The 12,095-nt window shown below is 40.1% G+C and overlaps 1 protein-coding gene across 1 annotated transcript in view; it reads left to right on the top strand.

The window, feature by feature from the left end:
* The window catches only part of MYOM2 (myomesin 2), a 78,621-nt gene that overhangs the window by 7,031 nt on the left and 59,495 nt on the right, over positions 1-12,095 (top strand). Inside the window, exons 3-7 of the mRNA XM_066314904.1 lie at positions 146-278; positions 1,306-1,425; positions 3,029-3,167; positions 3,344-3,501; positions 4,330-4,422. Coding sequence (XP_066171001.1) covers positions 172-278; positions 1,306-1,425; positions 3,029-3,167; positions 3,344-3,501; positions 4,330-4,422 — 617 coding nt within the window. The 5' untranslated portion in view covers positions 146-171. The remainder of the gene's footprint in view (positions 1-145; positions 279-1,305; positions 1,426-3,028; positions 3,168-3,343; positions 3,502-4,329; positions 4,423-12,095) is intronic.

The following is a 12,095-nucleotide window of genomic DNA, read 5'->3' on the forward strand; positions in this document are numbered from 1 at the left end:
GTTTGTCACAAATCGGTGCAATTTTTGTACATTTGGACACGTTCACACACATGTCTACATATCAAAAAATATCACACCAAAGTGTCTGAAATACATGGCTAAATGTGTGCATGGCTAAATGTATGGCTAACTCCAATCTCTGCAGGAATTACTGGTCGTCACAGAGGAAATATGTCTTCAGTAGCAGTGCCATTTTACCAGAGGAGGCACAAGCACTTTGATCAGTCCTATCGCAACATTCAGACAAGATATGTGCTTGAGGAATATGCAGCAAGAAAGTAAGTGCCATGTATTTGAGCATAGACAAGTCTCTATTTTGAGTAGTCAGTCCTTAGAATCAAGATAATTATCTTTCACCTCCACCCAAAAACCTGTGATCTATATAGAACGACAGTTTCCCATTTCCTTCCACTGGCATGCTCCTTGCCTAGAGTCTCCCACCAGCATAGCTAAACTTCCTAGCAACATTGCAAGATACCTACACAGACGTTTTAGCTTAGGGTCTGCCCTGTCCTATAATGGAAAATTCTTCCTTGTAGGCTAGAATTTTTAGCCTACAAATTGAAACCCTGACTTAAGAAAAATTGCCATGAAATTTATTGTAAGTCATAGAAATATGCTTTTTACCCATTCTTCCATATGACATGATGATATTCCTTCTCCTGAAGGTGGCTATAACTAATTATAATTTTTGTGATTCTATTTCCTTTTTAAAACTTCAGTGAAGGCTTAATGCTTCTCATTTGAAATTTCAAAGTTTTTACCAGAAAATACACATTCTTTTTGTCTCAAAGCCTGAAAATTTGTATTGTGGTTGCTTCAGAATCACCCTTCTCCCTACTTAGGAATTAAAATTCCTACGTAGTTGTCTAGCTGGCCCAGATTCCTTTACAAAGGAGAAGAGCTGCAGAAAGTTCTGTGGCATATAGAAAAGCAGGGATGCTTAGAAACAGTCAGTGCTATGGAGAATCTTTATAATTTGTGTATTAGACAGGCTGGTACCCTTGGGGGTTCACTGAAATGCTATCATCACACCTGAATGATTGAAGACTGAAATAAATATAAATTCAATAGAATGAAATAAAATGCCTAATGATCCCCAGTAAGAGATGATGGGCATTAAGCCCTTGAAGAAGTGACAATCAGCACCTAGTGCAGTCAGTGAAGATGCAAAGGTTTCTCACTGAACGGTGCTCAGTCGTGGTGTTCAGCTCGTTCAGCTCAAAGTAATTTCTTTGACATTTGTGAGTTCATGTTTTACCTGAATTTCAAGGGTTATAATTATGTTTTTTTTTAAATTTGAAGGGCTGCTTCCAGGCAGGCTGCTTATTATGAGTCATCTGGCTTGGGCAAAACAACATGTAGGCTCTGTGCCAGGAGGGCACGCACCTTGGCGCATGAAGCAATGCAGGAATCCAGGAAAAGGTAAAGCTCTGTTGGTCCAGTCGGACCTGTGTAGTGGCTCTGGTCCCAGCTCTTTTGCCAGGGCTCTTTTCAGAGTTGACAGAATTGGAGGCTTCTCTGTCACTGTTCTTCACTAATCTATTTTGGCTGGAACACTAAATGACTGAGTGTCAGTTTCAGTCTCATATTTCAACCCCGAGCTGTTCCCCTAATCTCCACTCTGACCCTTGAAAATAGTTTTAAAACAAACAAACAAAAAAAATTGGAATCCTCCTGGTACCCAGAACTCATTTTGAACACAGCTACTCCACTATTCCTAAATTTCTAATTTGGGTCAATTTAAACGTTTTAAATTTTTCCTGAATATCAAAAGGGTTTATTGTCATGTCTCAGTTACTGCCCTGATAAGAAGTCCCAGAGTAACTGTGCTGATGACAATATTCCTCTAAGTGATTTTCACTTTTTCTGGTCTGCTTTGCTCTACAGTTACTGCACCAAAGACATGGAAGATTTATAATACAAGAAGGAATTCTGCCTTGTTAGTATAAAATATGTTGTGCAAATCATATACATCTATATGGTTCTGGTACTTGGATTGGTTTGAAATATATAACCTCAGAACAGAAAATCTCTAGGAAAATCAAATTATTTGTATACTTTTATTTAGGCTTTAGAACAGTTTTTCATTTCAGCAATATAAAAAAAAAGGCAAGACACGGCTGCTATTTAAAGTACATTGAAATGGTAAAAAGAAATTTTTTTAAGTATCAGAAAAATAATATCTTGATTCAATGAATTTAATGGAAGTTTTCATACTTGGCTTATGTTTTCAGAGTCTTGGCATTTGTTAATTATGTTGACAGACATGTTAGAAATATCTGATATTCAGTATCTTCTTTTGTCCTGGGAAGGAAAAGAGTAGTGTAGGTTGTTTACTGAATCACCATGAGTGAAGGAGCTAGCTCCTCCTAAGAACATTTAAGAGTTGGGGTATTTTTAGGAATTCTGAAAAGTATGTGAAGTTAGGTTTCCAGGGAACAACTCACAATTTTTTCAAAACTTTATATTTTCCTGGTAATTTCTATAATACTTCGTGCTCATCCTTGTCAAGGGACAGCTTTTTTTTGCATACAACTATTCATCAAGTCCTTGTGAATTCCTTGGTCTGTATCTTTCAGCTGAGGTCAGGTGATACAGCCCATGGAGCTACAAGAGCTCCAAGGTTCTAAAGCTTCTAAAGCTAAGGGTACTATGTAAGCAAGGCACAACTTCTAATAGGTTGTGAACAGGCACAGAACTGCCTTCTTGTGTCCATGGGAAGGAAAATCAGGGTCTAGAAGGATGCCAGGCAGGTTCTTGATCTTGATTACCAGAGGACTCTGAGGAACCATATCAATGAGACCACAGCAGAGTTCAAGACTTAGAGCTATGGCCCCTCAAATACAGGGGGAAAGAATATTGAAGAAAATTCACATGATTTCATATATCCATTATTAGGATATGCAAACAGAGGCTAAGAAAGATTCCTAACCTAAATTTTACATCCTAGTGATATGGTTTCAGAGCCCTGATGTGTATGAGTGACAAACCTAAAGTTTCACAATGTTTTTTTCTGGTCCTACAGGAGTCATGAGCAAAAGTCTCATGTAAGTGATGAGAAAAGAATCCGTTTTGCCAGTGAGTTGTCTGCTTTGGAAAAAGAGATTCACACAGCCAGGCACCATGCTCGAGAGCATCTGGATAGACTTGCCGTGCAAAGAATGGTACCTGCTGAATCTTTTTTCTCCTATGCAAAAAATAATTACAAGATATACTGAAATTTAGGCCTGTGCTTCAAATACGAGTAGTGATGAAGCATCTTTTTGTGAATTTAAAGTTAGATCTCCTACCCTATTTGAGTCTGGTGCCAGATGCTTCTGTTCTTTTCCATGTTTAATAGGTAGAAGAAAATATGGCTCTAGAAAGACATATTGTTGAAGAAAGAATAAGTCGAGCCCCTGAAATTCTAGTGCGCCTGAGGTCTCACACTGTCTGGGAAAAGATGTCTGTGAGCCTTTGCTTTACTGTGCAAGGATTTCCAACCCCTGTTGTACAATGGTAAGAGGCCGGCCTTTCCTAGCCCTCTAAAAATGTTGTTAAGCTTTTTTCATTTGAAAGTTATGCTGTAGCTGATAAGTGTCATGCACATAATGGCTTTGTTAAATCCCCTTTATAATCCTCCTAGATGTCCTGGATCATAGCAGTTGATACTGCAGTGGAAGGAGTGGGAGGAAAACTTGCTGAGTGGCCCTGTGCAATGTGAGAAGCAAACTCAAGCATTTCAGGAGGCAGACAGTGAAAGGCATTCCAGTCTTTCTGGCCATTGAGTTTCCTGAACACAAGTGGGAAAATACACAGAACTCCCAGACTATTTTCTAAGCCTGGATAAATGTGCACAGAAGCACTGTGGTCATGGGCTGTACCTGTGACCATTGAGGAGGACATGACTGCCCTCCTCTCTTGACAGCTGCTGTCCTGTATATATGAAAGCCTCAGGCTGGACTGTAAAGACCTCACATGAGGTGTAATTCTGTGGCTGCTCCCTTTTTTTGTGCTGAAGCATTTTACTGTGGTGCAAGATAAAGTTTACTTCCCAACTTGTGTCAGGGCTAGTGGACTTGAAAGTTGAAGCCCCATGCCATCTTCTCCTTTCCTCCTCTTCTAGGCTGAGTGCACATCTTCTCTTTCCACTTCCTTACTGCTATGATAGTTCTACTTTGCCTTCATGGTCCAATATGTATCTATCCACACATACTGGAAAATACTCTGTGCAAGTAGGGAGAGTTCAGATGATAGTAAATGATATCTTGATCCAAAGATCTACCAAATGGATGAATAGCTGCTGGTATTTATGAGTTTTATTTTTTTTTTTTTCTTGATTGTCAGGTACAAAAATGAAGAATTGATTTCTCCTGCAAGTGATCCAATGAAGTACAGAATTGAAAGCAAATATGGAGTGCATGTGTTACATATAAACAGGTAAATCTTTCTGGGGAATACTCTATAGAAAGTATTTTATATCAAATACAATTAAAAATTCACACAAAGCCTGAAAGAGAATTCCTAAGTTCAGCACAGTTTTCTGTTGGTGCTCACTTTTAGACTGGAGAAGGTTCACTGAGTACCTGAATATTAGGTTATGGAAATGAAATGATAAATTAGGTGGTTGTATTATTAACTTCAACAATCTACAAGATATAAAAAGAAGAGTCAAGTGGCTGAAAAAATGGTAGCTCCGTTTTTATTCTAATTATATCTTCTCAGCATTTGAAGTGGAAAATTATATGTTCTTGGCATGATGAAGCTCTTTTAGGTAAACAAAATTATAGCTGGGCAGGGCAGGGATACACAGCAGTATTTGTTTTACTGTATGCTAGGTTCTGCTTACTTTTTCATCTCCTTTCTTTTTTTCTTCCAAAAAGTAAAGAAGTATAAATTACTTCTTTGAAGATTCTAATTTAATTAATTTTATTTTTTTCAAAATGTTAACTTTGTGATATAAAACATGCTTGGGTTATAACAGCTTCCCATAAATTAATCCCATGCTTTCTGAAACAACTGAAATGTTACATGGACTTGATGTAACCTTTTTTAAAAATATAAAAACCCAAATAGAAATAAAGACATGACTGCAATATTTAAAAAGAAAATTATTATCTAGAGAAACTCCTTCTTCTAATTTCTCCAGAACGTGAGCATCAGCTGTGCTGAAACAGCTGGAATATTTCTGGCTAACACTTGGCTGACCAAACATTTAATCTTCTACCCTGTCTCCATCTGTCAGCAGTGGAAGCAGCCCTGAGCAGAGCCTTGTGGCATTAGTACAGAAAATAAATGCATCATTCCTTCTGCTTTTGGGAAAGACTGCTTGCCTTTGTCATTCTGCAGCCAAGCCCAGCCCAACTGTCAGCCTTCTCATAGCTCAGAATGGGAGAAACAGATCCCTGCACAGAACCTGCCAGCAAGAATCACCAGGTTGTTACTTCCTAAGGTGCTTCAAAGGCACTCAGTCTTCTACCCCCAGGCCATGGAAAACTTGCTAACTGCTCTCTGTACCCATGAAATCTGTCCATACCACTGTTTCTTCCCACAAACATTACTTTTGAAGATAATAACAGGAGGTTAAAATATAAAAAAAGTTTGTCCTTTTGCACTCCTCTCAATTTCAGCAAGGAAATGGAAAACTCTCTCCTTTTTCTGGATATGTGTGAGTGCCAGTAAGGAGATGAAACTTTGGTCACTTTCTGACTGTGACTGTTTATTTCCCTTGGTTAGCACTCCTGAGGAACTGCTTGGCTAGTCCAGATGCCAGTTACCTAGGCTCTCTTGTGACATTTTGGTAGTAAATAACTTTTAGAAGAAATGAGAATCAGTGCTGATGCTGCTTTCTGAGCACCTGTAACCATCAGACTGAAGAGTAACAATGGCTTCCATCCCCTTGGTGCTTTTTCTCTCTTTTCTCTGCTGGTTATCAGTCATGTAGGCACAATCAGCTTTGGGAATGCTCAGACTCAGCCTATTTCAGGCAAGTTCAGACATACCACAGAGTCATTTATTAGCACTCACTCAGGTTTCCCCACCCCCTGTGTACTAGTCCCAGGCCTGCATGTACTTATGCAGACTCCCTCACATTCAGCCAAGGTGCCATCTTCAGAGACTCTTGCTCCATTTCTCTTTCATTCTGTCTGGCAGTGTTGTCTTTTTGCCACCTAAAGATTTCTGGCTGCTCTCCCACAGATTTCCCTTCCATACTTAAAATAATACTGGGGGATGATTATGATTTTTACAGTTTATTAAAATAATATTTCTAATTTCATTATTTTTTCTTTATTACTAATCCATTTTATTTCAAAACTTGATAATCAGCTGTATTTTTGTCTTAAACACATAGCAAATGGACATCCAGGAAATGGAAGAATTTTGTTGGTGCATAATTAACATCAAATGTATCTTGTATTGAAAGAGATGTATAGATAATGGTTAAATATGCAAATTATTAATGTTTTTATACAAATGTATCAATTAATTCTGTTCATATCAATTAATATTCATTAATATTTTTGTGCACTTACTTATATTTTGTATTTTATGAATAATGTGTTTTTCTGGGAGGTAGAGCCATCGGGAGTTTCTTCCTATCCACTTCTGTGCTCTTCTCAGCTGTTCATACTAAAGTGCTGAGCTGAATGTAATCTTATCCACAGCCGCTCAGAACGGCCTTGGAATTTCTTGGCCACTTTTCTGGCACTTCAGCGAGTAAACTTTTTCCTTCTGATGCAAGTGTGATATTTATTCCTGTGAGTATTCCCTGATCCCAGTGGAAATATTTCTGAGGCGCTGAAACCTTACCGTCACCTTGTTGTCTTAAAGTAGTAACTGGACACAATTTCATCCCCCACTGTTTGCTGTTCTATGTTCTGTGTTCTGTGCTGTAAACCTATACAGTAACAAGATAATTGTAATTTCTGTCTCATATTTTTATGATGCAACATTCTCAATTACCACATTTTCTGTGTGCATTCAGTGCTATCATTATTATATTGTGTCTCTTCCTTGCTCCTTTTAAACTTCTTCAAGTGTGAGTCTGAGCTCAAGATTTCCCTTAAGCAGTAAAGAAAAGCAGTTTGGAGTTCAAGTCTATTTTTTGCCTTTGCACATCTCATAATTATAGCAGAAATGGTATGCACTGGGATAGTGGTTCATCTCATCTTTCAACTCTCATCTGATAGGCTATTAGTAGAAGACTGAGAAAAAGCTCCTGGTAGTTGAAATAAATCATACATGTCTGAGAATGTGCAGGTTTGTTTAAAATGTAATTTTTTTATCTCACATGATTTAACTATGGATAGGCACATAGTACAAGAAAAGATTTTTGTATCTGTAGTAGTCAAGATGAGGGTGACCACTGCTTTATGGCATAGCTGAAAAATATTTTCTGTCTTAGTGAGTATCTTAGTAATTAACAGTTGTAACATTTTTAACTTCTTAGTTGCTAATACTTATTTAACAACGGAGTTGGGCTTTTCCTTTCTTAGGTTATTGTAATGGTTTATTAAATGGATCACTTGGTTTTATTCAGCTGTGATTGGCTATGTCGTATTCCCAGCTACTTTGGCTGCTTGGCTGGTGAAGACAGCAGGATGCTCCTCCCTGGGGGTATTCCTGACTCCCACCCTTCAGTGAGCAGGAGGGTGGTGGGAGCAGGGAAGGACATTTGACATTCCAGAGCACTGTCAGCGTGATGTGGCCACACAGATTCAAATAAATAGGGCTCAAGTTTTGGCAGTATTTTGTCATTTATTAGGGCCTTCTCTTTCCTGTTTAATAAAGTCACAGCCTGAGCAGCGCATATCCTCGCCGAGGAAAAGGTTTGCAGCTGCATCAGCAGAGCTGTGTGGCAGAGCCAGCAGAGTGCAGTGTAACACCTGCTGGCAGCAGGCGCAGCCAGCCTCTCATCTGGCGCTCCTCAGCACAACCTGCGCTGCTTCAAAAAGAAAAGCTTAAAAATTGAATGAACCTTCTCTTCGAGATTTCTCATTTAACAAATGACCCTGTGCGGTCAGTAGAGTGCTATTTTAGGTTGATTAGGCACAAAAGGCTTGAGATGATTTAATCTGGAGAGATAGAGAGCAAGGCGTGCCCTTTCTCCACTGGAAGTGGAAGCAGAGCAGAGCAGAGGTGCTGAGACAAAGGCGATCCTCTGGCGTAGCCCACAGAGCCTTTGAGCTCTGCAGGATGGGTGGGTGAGAGACTGCAGCTTCCCTGGGTTTTGCAGGTATGAATTATCAGTGGCCGTATAGGCAGCAAAATGCCGTGCTGCTCTCTCCTTTCCTTGCTGAAAGGCAAACAATGTGATCTTCTGACTTGTCAGTCACTGTCCCCTATAAGTTGCAGTAGCTGGGGGCTTGAGGAAGCGGCCACCTCATAAAAGAGGGCCCTCTTCCCTAAACATGAAATCCAACCAAATAGAATAAATCAGTCGCATTCATTCTGACTGGAGAATCAGGTCAGGAGATAGCAATTCTGCAGAGTATTTACATATTTTGATGTCATACAGCCATAACACTGAAAATTTTGTCATTTGGATTCAAAGGAGTAATATTTAACTCTGTAACTTAGTATGTTCGTGTTCTTTACATGCACTGAATTGTGTTCTAATTCAGGCAAAGATGCTATTTCACTTTTAACTCCTGTGTTTAAATCTACACTAGGCAGTTGGATGAATATATGCATTTTAAATAGATGTATCTGCCTGGGGAATATTCCCCACACAAGTATTAGCACTTCAGAAACTCATGTGGATTCAGAGCAATTTAATTTTCACAAAAAAGTATTAGTACCTTGGGACAGATACAGTTCTGCACTCGCATTTTATGCTATCTAAATGTACTCTATGCATATTTTATCTGACCTTTGTAAAGGCTGAAAAACACATTCTCCACCATAAAACAAGAATAACTTAGACCACACCTTGCCTCCTGGGTACTTCAAATGTAGTTTCTAACTGGTCACGGCTCAGTGCACTTTACAGTGCAATTTAGGAAATCTAAGATTTTTTTAGCATAAAAGGAAATAGATAATCCTCCATCTGAGCATTATCTCACACAAAAGAAAATGTAACTTGCCATCCTGTCCAACTTTCTTCATAGAAGATATGCAACAAAAGTGCTGTCTAGCTCCTAGCTACTCAAACCCTACATTTCCAATATAAGATTTGAAGGGGTTTCAGTGAATACTAGGCTGTCTGAGATGGTTTATTTCTCTTCTGGAGAGTCAGATGAGTGATCATAGCAAGGACATATAAAGTGCTTTCAAAGCAGTAAGATATAGAAAATGGGTAGAGTTGTTATGACCTCTTAGATAGCAAGAAGTGCCTAGCCTGTGGAAAACTGTGTGTTCATAACAGTAAGAACCTCATTTCTCTTCATAAAACACAAAGGATGCTTTAAAAATGTGGTCAGCTATTTGGTCAGTTACTTCTTTCTTATACTCTCCCTAAGAAAATTGATTATAACTGTATCACTAACTTTTGTCTAGTATTTGCTCTCAGATTTTGAGCTTCTTTTGGCTAAAGAATGCTACCCCTTTGTGAATCTCCTGTTCTAGAGACATTTAAGATCATATTCTGTTTTCTCTACCTTGGATATCATCACGAACAGAAAGAGCTCATCAAAAGATGTATTTTGCTGTTTCTTAGGAGTGCAAAACTGTGGAGAGGAGATTGAGATAAGCACAAATATATATCCATTTGAAAAGTTAATCGGGTATCTGCCATTCTGCTTATTCATTTTTGGGAGGCAACATTGCAGTTCTTACACCTTTAAATTTCCAGCACTTTGAGTGGTTTAGCACAGTTTGGGACCCCAAGTTAGTCCACAATACGTTTCTCTATTTTCTGGATCATTTCTAGGCCACCTGTTGTTTAACAATAACTCTCTCTTTAGATCCTAAATCCTGTGTAATTCTTGCAGATATTGCTTCCTATTTAACTATTTTATCTGGTGTTCTGCTGAAAAATGAAGCAAATACAGAGAGCAGATGATGACTAGTTTAAAGTGAGATTTAATCAGAGTTAACCTCAGTCAAGCAATGCTGATTTCTTTATCTTTGTTGTTAACACTCTACAGCAACAACAATATGTTTAGAGAGCAGTTAAGTTGCATTTGAGAGAAGTGAAGCAGCTTGAAGTACTGCTTTGTTCATGTGAGGAAATGGCCTGGTGCAGCAGTGCTGGTGTAATGTTCATCACTCATTTATGAGCTGGGTGCTCTGTGCTGTCTAAATCACATCCAGGGCAGGGAGGGATCAGGCCTGATCAGCACACACAGGATGGCTCTCCCAGCAATGTCCTGCCAGCTGTAAGCATGCACCATCCTTTGGAAAGGTCTAGCTCATCTGAAGAAACCTGGGAATGCAGGTGGTAGGAAGACGCTGAACACCTCTGTAGATCTTTGGCAGGATATAGGCTGGGTTGTGGCTTGAAGGGCAGGAAGCCCTTATAGGGCAGTATCTGGGGACAAGGGCTGAAGGGCAAGCTGTGGCATAAATCTGCTGCCAGTGCCTAGGAAATGCATTCCTGGGCTCTGCCTGGCACTGCAAATTAAAGAAATGCTCTACGACAGTGATCTCCTGGCATGAGATAGACTAGTTTTCTCACCCTTCAGGACAGGGCTGCCAGACTTCCAGACTGCTCTCTGGAAAGGGTCCCTTACTATCTCCTGAGCTGAGTGTGGGAATCCCTCTGGTGAGCTGGAGCACACCAAGGCATGGCAAGGGCTGTTCTAAAATACTGACATTGGGGCATTAGATTCTTAAATTAGGGATATAGCAGAGTGGCAAAAATGCCTTACAGCTCCAGAACAGATAATTCTACAATGCTCCTTTGTAAGAAATTTTTGAGCTTCTTCATTTCTTGTTAACTTGCTATATTATAGTAAGATACTGTACCAGACTGTGATGAATGCACTATGTACATTTCAGTATAGAGGCGTAGCATGCCTTAGGAAATTGTCCTGTACTGCAGTTTTATATTGCTTTTTGGCATTTTATTACACAAGTGTTAAATAGTGTGAAACTGGGATAGTAAAAAAATGTTCTGCTTTTAAAAATTCATTGCAAAGAAGTGTTGTCAAGTCTGACATTTTTCAAACAAGTCTAGAATCAGTTAAGCTTTATATAGCTCTGGGAAAAGGTGTTGCAATTTCTTTAAAATCCTTCATGAAAACAAGCTGTTAAATAACATTCAGCCCAGAGAATGGTGATGAATTAGATTATATCCAGCTAGTGGCCAGTCACAAGTGGTGATCCTCAGTGCTCAGTGCTGGAGCAAGAATTGTTTGGTATTGTTGTCAGTGATGTGATTGAGAGGAATGCATGCAGCCTCAGTCCATCTGTAGATGTCACCAAGTTGAGTGGGAGTGCTTATCTGCAAGAGGTTAAGAGGGGTCTGCAGAGGGATCTGGACAGGTTGGATCAATGGGCTGAGGCCAATTGTGTGAGGTTCAAGAAGTCAAAGTGACAAATCCTGCCCTTGGATCAAAACAACCCAGGCAGGGCTACAAGCTGGGCACAGAGTGTTTGGAAATCTGCCCTGTGGAAAAGGACCTGAGGGGCTGGTGACAGTGGCTGAACAGGAGCCAGCCTGTGCCCAGGAAGGCCAGTGACATCCTGGCCTGTGTCAGCAGTAGTGTGGCCAGCAGGACCAGGGCAGGGATTGTCCCTCTGTACTCAGCACTGGTGAGGCCACACCTCAAGTGCTGTGTGCAGTTCTGGGCCCCTTGCTACAAGGAGCACGGTGAGGGGCCCAGAATGTCCAGAGAAAGGCAGTGGAGCTGGTGAAGGGTCTGGAGCACAGGTCTGATGAGGAGAAGCTGAGGGAAGCTGGGGCCTTTAGCCTGCAGAAAAAGAGGCTCAGGGGGGATCTTATTGCTCCTACCACTGCCTCAGAGGAGGTTGTAGCCAGGTGGGGCCAGGCCCTTCTCCCAAATAACAAGTGACAGGACAAGAGGAAATAGTCTCAACTGCACCATGAAAAGTTTAGTTTAGATATTAGGAAAAAATTATTCACTGAGAGGATTGTCAGGCATTGGACCAGGCTGCCCAGGGAAGTGGTTGAGTCACTATTCCTGGAGTTTTCAAAAATCATGAAGCTC

The sequence above is a fragment of the Sylvia atricapilla genome, chromosome 3 (genome assembly GCF_009819655.1).
Source record: "Sylvia atricapilla isolate bSylAtr1 chromosome 3, bSylAtr1.pri, whole genome shotgun sequence".
In the NCBI taxonomy this organism is placed as follows: domain Eukaryota; kingdom Metazoa; phylum Chordata; class Aves; order Passeriformes; family Sylviidae; genus Sylvia; species Sylvia atricapilla.